This window comes from Tachypleus tridentatus, chromosome 10 (genome assembly GCF_004210375.1).
Source record: "Tachypleus tridentatus isolate NWPU-2018 chromosome 10, ASM421037v1, whole genome shotgun sequence".
Classification (NCBI taxonomy): domain Eukaryota; kingdom Metazoa; phylum Arthropoda; class Merostomata; order Xiphosura; family Limulidae; genus Tachypleus; species Tachypleus tridentatus.
In genome coordinates, this window is record NC_134834.1 from 177,240,265 (window position 1) to 177,261,882 (window position 21,618).

The following is a 21,618-nucleotide window of genomic DNA, read 5'->3' on the forward strand; positions in this document are numbered from 1 at the left end:
ACCTAGCATTTTCTAGCAGTAGTCATCTGAATCTTTTGGATAACAAATTAATCAGTTTATTTTTGATCTTCTTTCCAAGAAAGTGCTCAAGAGTATCTGCTTAGTAGATGTTCTTAAGATATTCTTCTGTGACAGGAAAAAGCAATAACATGTGTTTAACATATTATAAACATAAACTGTAAAATTAAATGATTTTGCAGTCTCTTTGTTTTCCCACCCTGGAAGTTTCTTACTTTGCCTATCTAATAATTCCTGTCCTCATCACAAACAAGTTCTGTAACTATCTTTTAAAACTGCAGAAATACTTTTCAAGTTTACTTGAATATATTTTATTAATTTGTTCTTGAAAAACAACAATTATAGATTTTCTGTTTGTTTTTTCAATTTTGTATAACCCGAAAATGTATTTGTTTAATTAATTATATAAAATCATTATGTTAGCACATGACCTAACGAACCAACTGCAGTTATACAGTCCTTAAAACACAACTGTTATGTATTTTTCATACATACTGCAATATAGAGAGTATCCATTATATACTATTTGGCTGGTATAATAAATGCAAACAATTGGCAAAATGTATGATATTTCATTAGGAATGTATAAAATGTAGGTTGATTATTCAATTAGGAATTCCCTCACACATTTATATTATATTCATTTTATTGCATATACTGGCATATGATGTGTTAGGTTAGTGCATTAGCTTTATGAATATGGATATGTAGTCGTATGTTTGTCTATTAGTTTTAGAATTTTCATGCAAATGTACATAAAATGTTATTTGCAGAACTCACTCTGCATTAGCCAAGTACATGTACAACAATAGCCAATTCTTCTTTGCAAAGAAATAACCCAGAGTTAAAGAGAAATGAGGAAAAGAACATAAACAACAGCATAAGATATAGCATAACACACACAATCTAGGAAAACTTAGAAACAAAGTATCCAAACCAATTTTAAAATAAAAAGGATCTTTAGTGATTTACATTGCACATTTCTCTAACTAAAGCCTTCTCTCCAGTGGCCATCTCTTCAGAATCCAAATCACTATCATTGTTCCTCTCTATCTGCTCATGAACATCTAAAACCTGTAATAAAGTCAGTAGTCACATTTACAGCATCAGAATGACAAGATGATGAATCATTGCATTCTATCATTGTGTTCAAATAAGCTAAAATGACAACATGAGAATTTCATGAATACAAACTGCATGTAAGAGGTCATGGCATAACACAAAAGCTTTACCAACAGTACAAGGTCTATAACAAACACTTGCAGCCTTCAAACTCTTAACACTAAAAAACAATTTTATGGTTTCTATTTTACTTTGTAAACTTTACAAATCTAATTTCTTGTAAAGTTTCATTTTTATTTACCCTCACAAATTTTATTACTCACGTATCACTAAACAACCATAATTTTGATATATTTCATGGTCCTCATTGGTCTACTCTCTCACTTATACAACAGATTCATCATTGCTTCACAACATGAACTGAGAAGCGAATAATTCATTTCAGCTGAATTTCAAGTTTATTCAAGTCACATATTCAGAATATACTTCAGTTTATACACCTAGTTCCTATTCTATATGCATCCTTGTAACCGACATATTAAAATCATATTTTCAATTAACTATGCACTCAAGATCTTTGTTGGATTTTTAGTAATCATATGTTTCTAATGAATCATCATAACAAGAGGTTTTAATATGACATGACCACAAAAAAAAGTCAGTGCTTATTTTGAAATATCGTCAGATTAGAACTTTTTCCCAATGAATTATTCTCTTATGCATCCCTCAAATCAACCAAGAAAAAGCTTTCGGAAAATTTCAACATATTTTAAGGTTTTCCCCCTACTATTCTAAACTTTTTTCATTTTAACTATCATAACTTCACATCACTAGAAATTATAAACATACATATATGAAGGATAACACTAGTATAAACCTTGTTGACACCCTTGTTGGGTGTCATTAATATTTCTAAGTTTTTATTTTCTCTTTTCACAGTAGATATATTAAATAAACTTGCATGAAACTTTGTTAACATATTAAATAGAATCTGGTTTTTACTTCAAAAAAGTTCAGTTCATATAATTTAACATTTCTATAGTTTTTCATTAGTTGTGAAATTTCCATAATTTGTTTGTGAGACAGTTTTGAAAGGCAAAATATCAAAATACTTTCCACTGTCTTAGAATTTAAATTTGTTATTGTTAATCAGAAAGTTGTATTTTATATATCCACTTTATATGATGTAACCAGTTAATAACTGGTTCATTCCAGCCATATTTAAATTTTGCCTACAGCTACTTTCAGAGCAGTGTTTCATTAGTAATTATTCAGACCATATATGGTGACATCACAAGAGGGCAGAATGAAAAGATATTATAATAAAGCCACCTGATACAGAGAGGAAAAATCCCATAGTCACCATTTTCAGCTATTATCCACAAAAAGAAAGAAGGCAAAAAAAACTGAAAATACTTAGAAGTGATTTAGCAACCTTTTAAAATGGTATTCCCATTACCTTTATCAGGTTAAATAATAATATTTTTGCTAAAAATGCTCTTAGTCAAGAGCAAATGATATATAAGAAATAAAGTTTCTTTTCATAATAAAGTCTTTTGTTTGACCATGATAAACTTAACAGTAATATTTATTAAATAAGAAATTAAGTTATTGGAACATTTTCCTGTCACTTACCATACTCATTAAATCTAAGCTTACCCGATGTTTCGCCACAGAAAAAAAGTTTCCACACCTTTCAAACAGACGTAACTTAATAAAAAGATATTTTTCAGGAATGAAAAGCATCTCTAAAGAAACTTCCAGATCTATGGTTTATTCTTAAATCTACTATCCTTTCATTCACTTTACACTGAAGGATACAAGCTGATAATCAGTTTTAAACAATCATATTTAAATGTTACCTTTATCTATTTTCAAGGATGTGTTTCATATAAGTGTTCGGACCACATCTTGTGACATTATGAAATAGAGGTAACAAATATACATAGTAATAAAACCATGAAATAAAGAAAATTCATACACAAGACAAGACACACAGAGTTGTATTACAATGGTATGATAGATCCTTAGCTAATATAAACCTATAATTAGGATGAACTGAAAACTTTAAAGAAAACTGTTATGAAATTAAGGTACCACAGTGGTCATTATTAAAATTGCTATTAAATCATCAAATGTGTCTTCTTAACCAGGCTATCTATGATCTTGAACAAGCTTCAAGATGACACATTTAGAAAACCATAGTGTACAATTAACGATCTGCTAAGACTCGTACTTTACTGTAGGCAGAAACACTTACTGAAGTGGTGTTAAATACCTTTAAAGAATTTCTGAATTTCATAATTACAATGGGTTTATATTCATCTTCATAGAAGTCTTTTGTTCAAGCCCATCTTATAAGTACATATTATCCAACAGATGACTAACGAAAAAACGTGTAATGACAATATACAAGTTATTTAGTGTAGTTGTGATAAACTAAACCAAAACAGAAGCTCTGTAAATGCAGATTTCTCATTTTTATAAAAAAAAAGTTTCGTCAATACTAACAAATAAACATAACAAATTACTGTTACTAAACATCACAGGAATAAATATACTTCATCATATTTCACTTACCTTCAGGGCTTGAACTACAGCTTCAGGTTTCATCATTCCAGGATAACCCTCAGTTTCTTCAGCCTGTTTCATTATGAAATATACATTATTACTGAACCTTTCTTTTTCTTCATTTGACTGTTTATTTCTTTCTAATCTTACCAAGCTTCAGTATATAAAATATGTTCACAGTTACAACAATCAAGATGGATAACAAAAGGAAAAATTTATAAGAATAAATTAAAAAATATTTAAGCCTTTTAAAATAATAAAAGATCTAACTTAAGATTTTGAATATTCTTTAAGATGTCACTCTATCTTAAATTGTTAATTTTAAGTTTCATATAAGTGGCTGAAATAACTGTAAAAAGAAAGTTTCCTATTACTTTATTGTAACATGCTTAGGAAATCTAATAGTTTTGTCAGACAAATGCTATCCACTGTAAATCATCTATACTGATGTGCAACATGTCTGGCATAATTTCAAAACAAGTTTATCGTTCTTCACAAGTTTCTATAACATGATCAGTGGTACTAATAATTTGACCATAATATGCCAAATGTCTCATGCAACATGTGTGATTGTTTCCTAACTGCACTCACTATAAGTTAAGTTATACTTATCTGTTTTAACCACACTTTACTTACAGTAACATTTTAACATAAATTCTTAATTTTAACAGGTGTATATCTTCAAGCTACATTCTTTTCTTGTGTCAAAAATTATGACCCTTCTTTAATTTTAATCATGTGCATTCAAGGAGAGATAATGATCTGTGTCATTGTACTTCTGACCCTTTACTAATGAAATTTTCCGCCCCATCATCTTACTTTACTTAGTACTGTAAAACCTTGTAATTATACAACCTTATAAGGTTGCAGTTTCTTTCAAACCATTGGTACAAGGGGAATGGTGTGATTAGTTAGAGTTATCTCTTTTGTATTATACTGTATAAATAAAATGTTATTTTCACTGTTACCTCTAAATGTAATATTCAGCTTAACCTATTGACCGCACTTCTCTAAACAGATGTGGAATGTTTATAAGCCATGTACCATAGATGGCACAATCATATTCAGTCAGTGAATTAAGATTCCACAGTGAAATGATTAGAAGAAACAAAATGACATCTGGATAACAAATTCAACTTGGTTCTTTAGAAATATCATACAGAATTGCAATGTGGATCATGAAGAACCACACTGCTAAGGCAAAATTTCCAACTCTCACCTAAAGAGCTATAGCTAGATTTACTGGTGATGAGAGAATTGTACTGTCAGTCATCCCATAACATCCCACTGTTAGCCACATGGCAACATATGAGGTAGTCTATGAATAAGGTGGGAAGAAGTATCATCAGTGCATACTTATATAAAACAAAAACGTGCTAATAAAGAAAGTATTCTATGCATCAGAATGTCCAGACATTCCAATCCTAAACTTACATCCATTAGAGTGTTTCAATGGGTCTGAAAATACCACAAAGTATTCAGAACAAGCTGTACTGAAAAACACAACCCTGGACAGGGCATGATTTAAGCATGGCTCTAGCCTCCTGTCCTTATGGGTCTCTGTATCTAAATTTGTAATCTAAGGATTGATTATACAAAAAATTATCTTAAATTTATGCTATACTGCAAGCAGTACACTCGATGTAGTCATTTATAGTTGAGCTGTGACCAATTTGGGGTGCAGCAACATCAGTGCTTTATTCAAGGATAAATAAGTTCCCCGTTATGTGTTGTCGATATTGTTTCACAGGTAGTTACCTGTCTTAATCTGGTTAAAATAACACACCAAGCCTACCTTATAGTCTGTGTTCACTATTCATGTTTTTTTTTTTGCCAGAGTTATTAGTCAAGGGACAAAGAGTAATGAGAAAAAAGAAGCTGAACTTGAGGTAAAGAAACCAAAAAGAACACTTGGCAGGTTTATTGAAATTCATAAAAGTAAAGAAAACTAGGCAATTGGCTCTGGTTCCAGTACATAACCTGAGGCTGGAGATAAAACAGTTTGCCAAAGTCTACAATTGTCCAGAATAAAAATAAATTCATGAATAAAATGAGAGTATAGTGATGTTTTTCTCTTCACCCTAACTCCCAGATCATGACAACAATATTAATGTAGGCCTATTACAAGAAAAAAAAACTGACAAGTGTATCACCAAAGGCATAAACAGTATATCGGAAGTATTTCAATAATTCTACTTTATGTAACTGAAGAGTTTTAAGTATTTTACACAACACAAACCATGTCAGAATAGCTGTGATTTGTGAAATTGAAAGGTATTACTGGGAAATAAACTATGAATACTGACACAGCAGCATTTCCTTTTTTTTTTTTGTTAAATAGAAAATAACAAAAATGTGATAAAAGCTTTTTTTCACGTTGTCCACCCCAAGTCAACTGCCAATGAGCCTTGAATGCAGGACCATAGTCCATATATGGAACAGGCATGGTTGTGATAGCAGCAGAGCAGATAGACTTAGCTACAGTGTCAGTGAGCTTATTCCCACAAATACTATTTTTGGCCTGGTATCCAGAAGAACTGGATAGAAGTAGATGTTAAAGAGAATTTGCAAGTCAGTTTTGAGTATCGGTAAGAACTAACGTGAAGCGATTCCATGGTCAGTAGAAAACTAAGCAAGTTGGTATAAATAGTACAATTCGAGTGCTGCTTAGCTTCTATATGATCCAGGACAAGAGAAATGGCATAGAGTTTAGCAGTGAACACAGAAACTGCAGAGGGGATTCTGTGCACAACCATTTAACTGCAATAAATCATGGCAAGAAGCCTATAGAGTCATCTGATTTAAAATCATTTTTATAAATGGGAATGGAAGGATGGTTTGAAAGATGTTCAGCAAATAAAAGACAGCATTTCCAATCAAGAATATCAGATTTTTTCAAATGACTCAAAGTAAGGTCACACCTGGGGATGGTAATGAGCCATGCTTTTTCAAAACAGACGAGTTGCCATTGCTTCTTTTGGCCTTTGTATTTAGGTGCTGTTGGATGAATTGGATTTGTTCTTGGATGACATTGCTGCATCCACTGGTCAGCCCATCCCACCTGTGGTAACAATTGATGTTTTCAAGCATACAGTAAAGACAGTTGCAAATAGCAGAGGTGTGGAGGAGTTTCATGAGACTGCATAGAAACTCTGGACTGGGGAAGTGCAAAAAGCCTCCATGCAAAGTTGAAGCCCCTGATGATGAACAAAACCCAGCATCTTCAAGGTCGAGGTCCATAGTCCAGTTTCGATTGAATGAAAGCACGATATATCTTTAACATACAACATTGATCTGCTCCCCAAGAGGTGAAAGAAAGGACACGGAGGAAGTTCTGTGCCCTTGTAAACTTGACTCTTAGCTGCTTAATGTGTGGCATAAAAGTCAGCTTATGGTCAAATAAGGGAAGCACAACCTCACCAACACGGAGTTCAGGATCAGGGTGAACACCGATGGTGACAAAAATGCATGCAAAGAACTTGCTGCGGTCCATCTCAGTAAACGATTGAGCTAGTCTGTAGCTGCTGCTCAATAAACCTCATGTTTGATGATTGACACAAGATGTGGAAGACGTTGACATACAGCTTGTTTGCAATTGTAGAAGGGAGTTGTCCAGTGATGGCACTTATCACTAAACTGAAAAGTGTGACATTCAAGACACAGCCCTGAGGGACCCCAAATTCCCACAGGAAAGAAATGGGAAAGTGTTGAACTAAATGAACTTGGAAAATTTTTAATGAAAGTGGAAAATTGCCATGCAACCCATATGAATAGAGGTCCTGTAAAATGCTTTACCTTTACATAGTATCATAAGCCTTTTCAAGGTCAAAGAATACCATACAAGATGTTGTTGATTGAGAAAAGCTTCTTTCATCAACATTTCAAATCTAATCAGATGGTCAATGCACTGTCATTGGAACCCACACTGGGTAGGTGAGAAGAGATTTTATTCCAGGAACTAAATTTAACCTTTTGTGTCTACAGTATACAAGTGATCCTATTTTGTAACATTTTATTTTATTGTCTAAGAAAGTTTTTTTTTTCTTTTATCAGCTTCAAAGCACATATAATTAACTCACTCTAGTTTCTCCTACAGCTCCCTTTCTAACCTCTAGGCCATGAGATTCTGATCCTCCATTATAATGATTCTGAAACAAAATTTAGCACTTTATAATAGAGTAATACAGACTTCCAGTGTTCAAGTGAACTAGTAATTAAAAGTTAAGTCTCCAAAACAGTTATCCTATACAAATGCACTTAAAAGTATGTATATACAAATTATTTCTTTGTGATAATATCAAAACAAACTATTTCCTGTGATATCAGTTCTTACTATTAGCTCACATTTGGATTTGCTACAATTATCTCCTGGTAGGACAACTGCCACCCTACAAACATTAAACAGAGTATCAAATAATTAAGCTTTCTGAATTAATAAAAGCATTACAAGTCATGGAAGAAAAAGGTTATAAATACAGACAGACTGAAAATGTTAACATCACTGAATAAAAACTTTTCTTTTTAACTGTCAAACAAAATTCCTGACGTCATTTTAACTTTTTCTGGACCACAGAGAAGTTACTACTGTTCGATTAATTCACTCTCACAATAACAGTACAAATTTATTAAATAATAAAAATATTGTTTAAAAAGAATTCTCTTACAATTTAATTCTGTATATGTTGTTGTTAATTAGAAACTTCTATTTTACAATCGAGCAGTTTCAATGTCTTTTATATCCAATAACACTTTCTTAGATTCTTTAATTTTCTATCTACAATACTTCTGGCTTTAAATAATAAAAACACTGACAAAATTGATAAAGATTTATCAATGATCTTGGGCCCCATTTTTCAAAATAGAGTCATTGTTACCCTTGGCAGGCTATGTATTGCAATTTTTTGCTAAACAATATCATTGGTCAAGTTAAATTTATGACTAATAAATATAGTTTATTTTCAACAAGTAATGAATACTTGTATTTGTGTGTGTTGTTTCAGTATTATTGATGTAACAGCAATAATCAAGGATTTGAGTCACTGGAATATGTCACTATTTACTGTACTTGTTAAACCTAACTAGGCTTATCTGATGTTCTGTTTTAGAATAAACTAACTGCTATCAACTTGAATATATTTTCAGGGATGAAACAAATGTCTCAAGAAACTCTAAAAATACTTCCAGGTCTGTGGTTTGTTCTTTTATGTTCTACAAATCCTATTAGATTCCTTTGTTCACCCGTACAGGAGAACAAAGATAATCAACATTTCTTGAAATGATACACTAGTATTCAAACTACTTTATTTACACTACACTGAAGTAAACAATTTATAATCTACACCAACCAGTCTGGTCAAAACAATTCACATTCACAAAACTTTCCATGTTGAAATAAACAAGTCAGAGGTATAAATATAGAATATCAAAAAAATCCAAACTGAAGCCAAGTTGCATTGAAGAGCAAACTCTATAATCATAGAAAAGTAAGTTAGTTAAACAAGAAAAAGTAGGGAAATGCTACTCTTGTTTTTTTATTCAAAGGGAGAAATCAACAATATAAATATAAAATAAGAGGAAAAGTTTACAAAATTTTTCTTGTTTTATGTACCAACTTTTTACCTGGTTTACTATTTTATACAAGATGGATTTTTTTTAGTATTACATCTTTAAACAATTAAAAACAAAATTTAACCCAAAGTTTGATTCAAACCTCAGCTATCAGAGGATGCTGTTAATACTATTGTAATACCTTAGACCACTATGTCACTCTCTTATTTCAGCTTTTGCACATGACACTAGGCCCTTAAGTCATCATTTTTTAACTATGAAAAGCAATTCACCATTAAAATTGTCAAAAAATATTCATAAAGATACATTTGCTACTACTGTCAAACCCTAGAGCCTATTAACTCTTTTTATGTGGGGTCGGTTGATTTCACTGACCTCATAATCACAAAGTAACCATCAGTTTCAATAGTATAACTTTTAATACAGTATGTGTATCTTCATGAAAATTAGCAAGCTGTCAGTAAATATTACAAGACTTTGGTACACAGGGAAAAAGATATTTTGATTAAGTACTTTTAATGAGATTTATTCATGAATATGTGGAGCTAGAATGTTGACTGTTCTGAGTGCAAAGTGATTTTAATGATAAGATTAAAAATACCTTTCTCAATACAAAAATATTCAAATTGTATTTGTATAACCTCTTAAACATCATTAATAAATTTAATAATCATACTTTTCTTTTTCTGTTAAACTTTACATTATTTTGTATTTTCTCTACTCCTATTCTAGAGAGATTTGGTTGATCTGGCTGACATTATAACAATCTCAAAAAAATATGAAATAAAGCTAAATTACCTGTTTTAGAATGATTGCAGATCATAAAAGAAAACTACAATTGTTCATTTCAAATAGCTTAAGGTTTGTAACAGTCTATGTGTACTTATACTTAAGTTTATTGCTCTTTGAATCGTGTTTAACTATTAATCCTGCCACACAAGTTGTAGATTACTAAAACATGTATCTCATGTTACCATATTGAATAACACAGCACAAGTTACTCATGACAGTACACCATTTGAAAAATATTATTTTATGTAATCTTACATAATCTAACCCAATAAGTTTCTGATTTTTGCATTTTAATTGTTTTTATAAGAACAAACCAAAAATATACATGAAAAACAAGTAATACAATATTTACCTTTGGACTCTTACTTTTTGCTGTCAGTTCTTGATAGTTTTTTTATAATGTTGATACTCGTACACTAAAGTTTTATTTACTTAAATAATGCACCAAGGAACAATGAGAAATAAATATTATAATCTACTGGCTTTCTAACTAAGACAAAAGGGGCTTAATTCCTGTAGTTGCTCGATCTGAACACAAGATAAACTATCAAACTGAAGGCAAACCTAACAATACTTTGCCCTGAAAACAATGTAGAAAAATACATTATTAGTCAAATTAAAACTCTGCCCTTCTATTGATTATAAATGATATAAAATGTAGACAGAAAATTATCGGCAATTAGTAAAAAAGAGGATGGGACAGATAGGAATAGTAAACAGGTTTAATTTTCTAATTTATGACTTCATAAACAAATAAGATTACAGGCTATAGAAATGAGACAATGCCTTAGTAATATATATATTATTATGAGCAATTTATATTAAATTGCCTACTTCAAAGAATGGTAGTAAATAAATTTGAGAAGAGGGAAAACCTAGATAACAAGTGCCATGATTTTCATAGTAGGATTATTAAAATATTAAATTCCCTACTTCAAAGAATGGTAGTAAATAAATTAGAGAAGAGGGAAAACCTAGATAACAAGTGTCATGATTTTCATAGTAGGATTGATTAAGGATTTATTTAAATATTTTCTTATAATATCAAGAAATTAAAACTTATGTAATATTAAAACTATTTCTTGATACCAAATTAAGTTGCATACATCAATAATAAATATTTCAATTAAATTTTGAATGTAATTCTGCAAAATATTGTGATGTGCATACTTTGACCTATACATAACAAAACAGTTAATATATACCAGTAGAAGTTTATTTCATATCTGTCCTTCTTTGTACTACATGTCCTGCCTCTTTAGTAATGAAAAAAAGAACTGTAGTTATGACACTTTTTGACTGCTTATGTCTCTTATTCTAAAGCAGATATGAGCTGCTGAGTTTCATGTGATTGAATAATGTTTATATGTGTTTTTACATTGAAAAAACCAGATAGTAATTTTGCAGGACATTAACTTATGTGTCAATGCATTTGTGTTTATAAATTACATGAACAGATTGTTAACTTGAAGCTGTAGTTACAAATATTCTGCATAAGACCCCATCTCAACAGTGAGCACAGAGCTGGAACAGATGGACTGAATGCTTTGTTTTTCCCTTACTTAACTCAAATTTGGAGGTAAAAAAGTATTTCTGCTGAAACCACACTGACTACATATGTGGGTTTTCTCTCTCTCTCTTTTTTTTTTTTTAATACACCTTTTCAAAGACTCTGGAAAAAATGAAGAATGGTGATTGAAAGGAGATAAAACTGCACTGTTATATCAAAAATATGGCACAAAGTTGTCTGGAGTAGTTCAGTTCCCACTTGCAGGATTTCATCCAGAAGAATGTTGATAGCTAAAGGCTAGAACGAGAAGCTGCAAGATTACAAATTTGATAGGAGATGACACCAAAGAAGGAGATACAACTCAGGAGTACAAGGATCTTACAGTAGGTAAATGTAATTTCCAGAGCTTCTTTAGGTAGTTGTGCAAGCAAGGTAACAGCAAACTGTCCATACAGGACAAAGGTGATGATCAAAACACGGATGAGTGTATGAACATAATATTTATGGACAATGAGGGGACCTACTGTTCCATCTACGTTGTCAACTTCACTAAATTAAAACTGTTAAAAATAAACACAACCCTCAAAGTGAGTCCTTATTATTCTTATGTTTATATAGTTTTTTCTTAAACACACTTAAATTTACTGCTTTTGCAACATCTGAAAGCAACCTTTGCCAAAGTTCAAACACCTTGTTAGAAAAATAAACTGTCTAAGCTGAAGATGACTACTACCCTGGCAAAATTTATATTTGTGTCTCCTAGTCCTACCATATTTTCACCATTAAGTTTGAAAAAAACCAATAAATATCATCACTATCAACTCCTTTAACAAATTTATTAAACATCTCAACAAGATCCATTCAAACTCTCCTTTTTCTTCCAAGAGAAAACAATTTCAGAGACCTTAACCTCTCCTCATATGATAAACCCTCTGTCTCAGGCACTATTCTAGCAGCCAAAACTTCAATGTTCTTCCTGAGGTAAGGAGCCCAAGATTGAAAATAATACTCCAAATATGGCCTAACTAATGAATTATAATCTCTTTAGACTTGTATTCAATATTTCTGTAGATACAACCTAAAATCCTATTTGCCATATCACTAGCAACAGCACACTGCTTGGATGGCTTAAGAGACTGATCATCCACTAACTACACCAAGATCCTGTTCTTTTGAAACATTGTTAAAATTATTCCCATCCAAATTATACTTATAATTCAAATTATAACCCACATTAATTATCTTGCAGTTCCTATAATTAAAACACATCTGCCTTTTATTCACCCAACTCACAAAATGAACTAATTTTTTTTTTCAACACGAGCATCCTTTTCATAGCTAGCAACACTCAAAACCTTGATATCATATCTAAGTAATTTATTGAGTATTCCTTCATATATATCAGTGATTTAAATCAAAAAGAGCAAAGTTCCTAAGCAGGAGTCATGAGGTACCCTAACTGTGACAATTCAGTTTGATTGAACTCCATTTATGACAACCCTCTGCTTTCTTCCATCCAGCCACTTTTCTATCTAATTACCTAACTTATTCTCTACAACTATAAATTTTTTTAGAAGCCTTTCATATGGCAACTTATCAAGTGCTTTCTAAAAATCCAAATACACCAAATCTATACTCTTACCCTCTTCTACATAAGCAGTAACTTTTTCAAAGAATGTCAAAAGGCTTTTAAGGAAAGATTTTCCTAAGTGAAACTATGTTGACTATCCAATAAAATTCTAAAGTTTGTTAAATGACTTTGCAAATCATCTTCCAACAGACTTTCCAAAACTCTTTGCACAAATGACGTAAGATTAACCCTTAAATGTTTTAGGTAGCAGCACCAATTGATGATGGTCATCCTCTTGTACCTTCCGCTATTCAGGGTTTCGCTTAAAATAATTGCAAGTGGCTCACATATCTAACCCTTAACATACTTCAAAACCCTTATGGAAGTATTATCTGGATTAGGAGACTTATTCTTTAAACTTTCCAATTTCTTCCTAAAAAGCTTAGAATTAATGTGATCATTTTACCTGATTTTGATCCCACCATCTATCAACTGTTCAAGAGGAGGAATATTGCTTGAATCATCATTAGTAAAAACTGAAGATAAAGCAGAATTCAATAACCCAGATATCTTATAATCATCAGATACTAGCCTTCCTTTAACATCCCTAAAAGATCCTACTCCCATCCTAACATTTTGTTTACCTTTAATGTATTTAAAGAAATCACTAATCCTCACTGTTAATTTTTTACATTAAGAAACTGAAAAAGAAGGTTAACAAAAAAATGTCCATCATTCCTGTAAGGCAGCTAGAAAGGAAGCAGCAGTCTGGAATAAAATCAATCTGTTCCTTTAAAAAAGAGTAAAAGGAATATCTAAGATAAAAATATCAAAAATGATACAGGGAACACATAGCCAAATGTTTTAATGTAGGACTTGTGGCAACTCTTAAAAACTAAACAGGAATTCTAGTCTGGAAGAGTTACTGGATCAGGAGTACATATACTTGTAAAAGCACAAGCAATGTACCTGAAATCTTGAAAATAACTAGAGAAGAGATGGAATGTTATTGACAAAGCTATTCTGTACTAAACACTTGTAAAAATGAACAGATTGCTTTTGAAAGTTCAGGAAAAAAGAAGTGTGATGAGAAAAGGAGTCAAACAACCCTGAAGAAGGAAGTAGCAGTTGTACTGAAATCAGTAAAACACACACTTGAATTGATAAATTGCAAGTGTGGATGGCTGAGCTTAAAAATAAAAGTGTGACAAATTTCTAGCAAAAGGTTGAAAATGAAACTCTGACAGGCAAGAGATAGAAATTCCTGAATCACCAAGAAGTTATTAAACTGAAGCCATTGCTCAGCTAGCTAATGTACAACCATGAGAAGGAAATAGTAAGGAGTGGTGAAAATTAGAGACAGAACCCTGTAAATATATGCATACAGAAAGTGGCTGGACTCAGATCATCTATCTATGGGGCCACAGAGTCTCTAAGAGATGGAAAAACTTTGTGTTGATGGAATTTGAAAATACAATAAAAAAAGGACTCTCAATGTGGAAATACAATCATTGAAATACTGACATTAAAAAGAAAAGTACTGAAAGAATTCAATCAGGCAAAATAGCCAATGCATTATAAAGCTTCCAGAAGAAATCAATCTGACAACTAGATATTGTTGTCATAGTCAAATACCTCTCTGAAAATTGATATAAAAACATTAATGGGGTAATAAAATGTGTTACAACAAGATGTACAGAGAGACATGACAAAATATCATGGCAGGCCCTTAGAACTGTCAATAGCTCAAGAATGTGGATGTGCCTTCCACCACATGGTTACAAAAGTATCCATGAACACATGTATAAGCATAAGCAAGGTGGAAGAAGAAAGATCCTGATGGTTGTGTGGAAACAATCAAGCCACTAATGCAGTGAAATGTGAAGAAAGTAGGGGAGAAAAATGACAAGAGTTAGGGACTTGAATGAGCTTGTCTAGAGGAAAAAAAAGACTCTATAAAGTCCAGAATCCCCAAAAATGACAGAATCTCACATGTAGGAAGAAGAAAAGATATTAAAAAATTTGGAAACCAGAAATACTGTACCTCAGAAACAGAAAAGAGAAGGCTGAGCCCACACAGTGAATGGGCAGATTCCTGAAGGAAAAAAGAAGATTGCAGCAGAGAATGCCTTCCAGCATGCATCTAGGAGGAACTAAATATCCATACAGTTACAAGAATATAGACTAACTACATGCATCCCTCATGCCAATGCTAAAGAGGACAACATGAAGAATATGTAGGAGTGACCTTCCCCAGTAAAGCTTTCAGGGTTGCAATACAGAATTTCAGAAGGAAATAGTAAAACATTTGTTTGTTGTTAAGCATGAAGCTATAAAATGGGCTATCTGTTCAACATTATAAGCTCTCAGACTCACCACTCAACCAGGGGGTGGGAGGCAGGATAAAGAGCCCAGATAACTAAGAAGTTGAGCAGATTGATAGTCAGACAGCAAAAGGAGAAGAAGAATATTTTACAATGAAGAAGAGAACTGTGGGATTAAAACTCTTGGGAAGAAGGAGAAGAGTTATGACATTTTGTGAAGGACACAGTACTAAGAGATAACACAAAGCTAAGACAGAAAATAATCAGCATGAACCCTTGAGTCAGCATAAACAGCAGGAATGGAAGAGAAGAACAAAATTCATATACCTCAGTTATCAGATTGGCAAAGGACAAAAACAAGGGTACCTGATCCTTCTTAGTGGTAGAAGAACAAGAAATAAAGACAGGCTATGGGAAAGTTTGGTCAAAATCATTCAAGACATGGCAGGTTCAAAAAAAGGTACAACAAAAGAGGCCCATAAGTTCTAGGTCTTGGAAAAAAGAAAATAGAATATAATCAACAACTTTATGTATAACAGTAACAATGCAGCTGTTTCTCTGTTTCTGCTCACATCTTGGGGAACAACATTCTTCAATAACTTTTCATCTGACAAGTGACTATTTTAAAGGATTTTATCTACTAAATAATGAATTACTCATTTAAGAAGTAACACCTGGAACAAAGAAACTTATAGTAACTGTCATGAATGTGACACAGTACCTGAAACAGAGATCTCTCTTCTTCTAACTGCTGAACTTGGCTTTCTAGGTTTCTTATATATTGCAAAATTTGCTCTGTAAAAACAATCAACTTTATATTTGTGTTTTCAACCAGGCTTTTCTAAATTTTCTAGCAAAATAAGGAACTTTATATGCTTTATATGGTAACACTGTTTTTAAAAAAAAAGACGAAGGTGTTTTCATAAACTACTCTGTTGAATTGTAAATATATCTAAATTTTTTTACCTACCCTTATATTGTATTAGGTGTACCATATATTTTATTAGGAAAATGCTATAATGATAGCAATAACACACTGTGTTTGAAAAATTTATAGATAACCTAATTGAGGCATTTAATATGAAAGCTCTTCAATCCTTTCTTAAAGGAATAGTCTGTTTTTGCAAAGCAAATATTTTTCTGTAAACTGTGAATAACAAATACAGCTTCAGTATAAAGCCAAAAATGATGATAATAAACCCAAACAATTTAAAAAGATTTGAATATATTTAAATGCCACCTATAACTTTACTGTCTACCCCCCACATATAAACAACAAGATTCAACTAGTCTGATCTATGTAATTACTACAAGGAATAGGTAAAAGCTTGTGTTAATTTGATTGACCATTACTTGTACATTATAAACTAACAAGTGATGAGTTTGTGCACAAACCTCCCTGTATTTAAATACTTTTTTAAATTTCCTGTTTCAACATACATTTATTAATAACTGCTGCTTAAATTAAAAAAAAAAATCAACACCAGTCAATTAGAATAATACAAACAAGCATGAAAGTTTTTTATTATTACCTTTTTTATTATTTATTTATATTTATTTTTTATTTATATTATTATTTTTATTACCTTTTCATGAAACAAATAAGGGTTGATGTGATTTTCCTGAACCAATGCAACTCACATTTACACAGTTGAAAGCATTTAACTTGAAGTATTTTTTTTTTTAGATTCAAGCAGTCATATCACACAGTCACAGTACTGAGTTCAAAGTCTTTACTAAACATCATTTAGTGCAAACATGAAAATTGCAATACGGCACAGACATGACTGAAAGTCATCATGCATGACTATTGAATCATCAGTTTACCTCTTGCACCTAATAAGATGATGCATCATGTCTATTTATATACCAACCTTGATACTATGCCCACCTTCTAAGCTTTTCTTATCAACCTACATCATTTTAGAGAAACTTCTCATCCTATTGCCTCTCCCACATTTCCAGAACTTCCAGTCAGTCAGACAAACTTTAGCTATTCCCCTTTCCCAAAAGATTCTACAAAATTGCCCAGACACATTCAACTGCTCACCCCCTCAACAATTATTTTCATTTGCCACATTGGCTCACTTTTCTCCAGTATCTAAACAGCTTTGAAAATCATACAATAAGTCAACTACAAATAATATGCTTTGTTTTAGTAAATTTTTCTGACAAACTGTTGGAAAATGAAGTTAATGTACATTTACACTTTCATACATGTCTTCTGTTAATGCAACTATATGTAAATGTAGTAAAACATAACCAACAAAAAAAGATATGATATTGAAAAAAATAAAAAAAAACTAGTTTGGCAGCTAGAAGATAAATGAAATGAAAATAGCATATCAAATTAAAAAATCAAATATCAACTGGAATTTATTATAGAAAATAACATTTTTTTTCACTTTATGATTAACATTCACAATAAAAAGGTATATAATAAAAAGCAGGTTCATTTATTATAGGATACAATTTCTTGGAAATATTAAATGTATTGTTTAAATATTCAAATAATTTAAAAAACTGTGTGAAAAACAATTTAAACTTAGTGAAAAATTATGTTAGATGAAACATTATATATTTAGTACAACATCAATTTCAACAATGGTTGCCATCTGACAAGGCATTACAAAAAACACACAAGCTTTAAATCAAGAACAATATATTTTTTAATAAAGACGAAATAACATCTTTATGCAACTGTAAGACAGCAAAAATAAAATAAAAACATGTTATGCACTACATACCTGTAATATTTTAATAATATCTCTATTATAACTTGAGCTATTAGCCTCCACACTTAAGATTACATAATTACAAAATAACAATGATCTACATAAAGAAAACTATTAAGTTACAAACCTTACCATTGATAACAGAACGATGTCTTTGAATTGCTTCTTCCACAGATCTCTGTGTTATAGTTGAAGAGAAGTGTGAAGGATTAGGAGGAGCAACCAATCCTAATTCTTCGTTATTAGAGGAACTACTACCATCTCCATCATCCCGCCTACCATTCAATGGCCCCCCACACTGACTACACGTTCCACGAGACCGTTCTTCATCCAAGTACAAACACAGTTCCTAAGTTCGAAAAATGTCAAATGTTTTGAATTTTGATTAATCAATTAAATATTAATCCTAACACCAGTGCAACATCACTATGACTCCATTTCACCTGGTGTTAATGAATGAAAATTTAGCACCAGTTTTCTGGGGTTAAAAAATGTGCAAATTAAATATTAAGAAAGTGAGGGATAGCCAAAGGTTCTTTCATACTTCTGTCACATGACATGACTGGAGACAGTGAGATCTATTTAAATAAATAATAAAAAAATCAAAACCAATTGTTGATTTTCCAATTATAGTAATTAATGTCAGAAATGATAGTTTAACTGCTTTTAACTGAAATTATGTTTTTGACACATTGCCAGCACAATCTCCCATTGAGTAGACAAAGTAAAATGTAGGTTGTACTCTGCAGAAATTAATTACAGGGGCACAGAGTTTGAAACTGACTTTTTATATCACTAGACCAGTCAGACCAATTCTTCAAGAAATTACTAGCCCTGACATTAAAATGAATTAATCAACAAACATACTTTGTTCTTAGATGAAAAATATAAAAAGTGTACCTGTTGTGGAAATATCCATTGTTTTCTACTGAAATGCTATTTGGCTATATTATGTGGCTTTTCAATCATAGTAGTTTCCTTGAGAGACTGTTCAGTTTATCAAATTACAAAAATGAAACATGTTGTCTTGTATAAATGAAAAGAGCAATTTCAATGTACATATTTATTGACAGCAAACTTCATATCTCTTGAGATTTCAGTATTTGTACCAACACTAGTGTAAAAATAAGGATGGTACATAAAATACAATATAAAAAGTACACACAAATAAATTGACCTTCATCATAAATTACATCATATTGAACACTTAGCAATCTTCAAAACATCATTACACATGAAACTTGGCAACAAATGAGAAGGAAAATTATCTTTTTTTTTCCACAAGAAATTAAAACTAAAAAAGTATCACATATATTAGAATATGATACATTGGTAGAAAGCTTAAACACAGATGTAAAAGTCTGATTAAACAAATATGAACAAAAACCACCAAAAGAAAAGAAAAGGTACAAAGTAAATAAAAGCAACAACTGATAATTATGGTATTATTCCAGGTCAAGGAAATGAAGAAAATTTGCAAAAGTATTACATACAATTTGGCATCTATGATCATGCTCTACTCTGACACATCTGCGAGTTACAGAACATTCTGAATTACATTTGAAAGAATTATAAATTAAAAATATGTTGTAATTTAAAATTAGTCGTTTTCTTCAACTGTCAGAATGATAAAACTTGTATTGTGTTGTAGTTAGGCTTAAGATTTTTCTACACTAGGTGTCTGCAACTTGGTGATAAATTCAATGATGAAAGAATACCACACATTTCAGTTCTTTCAAAAATAATACAGATATTCGGAAGAAAATTAATGTATGAAACAACTTCTTCACATTATAGATGTTATAGGCATATCATAAACACTACATATTTGTATAGTTTTCTTTCTCTTGTCAAAAGTCCACTCAGGCCTATTCAATTACTATAAAATTTTCAGTTAACAAGTCAAACTATCATCAAATTATTCAAATATAGTTCACTTACTTATCATCAAATTACCAAGGTCATATCCTAAACCTTTTAAACTAGTCTTCTCTCGTTCCTTCTCTTGTATTTTTGAGAATCATCTGTTTATTTATCAAAGTTCACTGAGTTCAATTACTTGTAGAACTCTCTTTGATGAAATAAACTATTCTTATTCTTCTTGTTTTTTCCACTGTTAGTTTTCCTCTAACATATTAATTGTTAGGCCTTTTCCTCCAACAGCAGTTAACTTTACCTTGATGAAGCTCTTTCTCTTACTTTCTTGTCTGTCTTTTGTTTTCCCATTAATTTCATATTACATACACATATTTATTTCTAAGTCATCTTCTTACTATATTCTTGACACCAGTGAGTTACAAACACAACTTCCAATACTCATCTGCTTTTAACTCTTATAATAAAAAAATAAAACTAACAACCATAAAATATTCATTCACAAATGAACAAAATTAATAATATCTAGTCTTTGATATCATGACAAAGTTAAATCAATAAAATTTTAAAACATAAAACTAGAGTATTTGCTAGAATTGCTTTATTTGTAGTTATTATTCTGTAAACACAGAATGACTTTTATGTCAAAATTAACATCAATTAATGACAATAATCTCCTATAATCAGATAACGATTTGAGGTAGATGTTCTCTAAGATAACTCACAACACTACACCATTTACTCTGAATCAGTAAAGTTAGGTTGACTTCCATGTTGTCCATCTCAGTGCCACAGCTCATTCTGCATTATCATAGATAAAACTTGGCCCTTCAATGGTAAATTACATGATGTAGTTCAATATGCCTGTATTTAACCAAGCTCTCCAATCAGACTTGATTTTAATTATTGCAAAAAATTCCCTCTCACAGTGCACTTAAAATTGGTATATACAAAATGATCACAGCTAGCTAAATGTTATTCTTAAAAGAGTCTTTCAAGTTGAGGTTCAAGAAAAACCTGTAACAGTATTCCTGAACACTGCTTCTTGGGTGCTTCATATAAACTATCAGAGCTGGAATTCTGCTTGTTTCAAATGTTGAATGTTACATCCCGTCCTATATAAAACTGTATAGTAGTATTCACAGGAGTTATTTACTATAATAACAGCATCAGTTTCTGAAGGTTACTAGATAGAATATTTGCACTGCCTTCATAAATGGTCAGGATCTATGTCTCCAATCCTCTTATTCACATGATAAATAACCAACTCAATGAGGAAATTTTGTCTTGAACTGTTTCTCTGTTAAAGTAGGGGTTCAAAGTTTCACACCTTGGAATGTATTATCTGCATGCAAGATGTTTCAAGGGCTTTTATAGTTGTTTTTTACATAATGCTATCTTTCAGAAACTGTAATGAAACTTTGTTCAAGATAGATAAAACATCATTCAGAAAGTGCATGTAATAATTGAGATTAGTCTTTCAGATGTTTATAAATCAACTTGATTCTACTTTGAACATCCACTGCCTCACTGGTACTCCCTACAGTGTTCTAAAATTGAACTACAAACATTGAATATCTCTGTAAAAGGACT

General features: G+C 31.4%; 1 protein-coding gene across 2 annotated transcripts in view; it reads right to left on the reverse strand.

Moving 5' to 3' along the window:
* Window positions 1–21,618, reverse strand: part of Ccdc85 (coiled-coil domain-containing protein 85) — a 72,365-nt gene that overhangs the window by 6,205 nt on the left and 44,542 nt on the right. For both annotated transcript variants that reach the window (XM_076465472.1, XM_076465473.1), the window contains 5 exons: window positions 18,283–18,499; window positions 16,137–16,210; window positions 7,731–7,799; window positions 3,661–3,723; window positions 991–1,092 (listed from right to left, as the gene is read on the reverse strand). In XM_076465472.1, coding sequence (XP_076321587.1) covers window positions 991–1,092; window positions 3,661–3,723; window positions 7,731–7,799; window positions 16,137–16,210; window positions 18,283–18,499 — 525 coding nt within the window. The remainder of the gene's footprint in view (window positions 1–990; window positions 1,093–3,660; window positions 3,724–7,730; window positions 7,800–16,136; window positions 16,211–18,282; window positions 18,500–21,618) is intronic.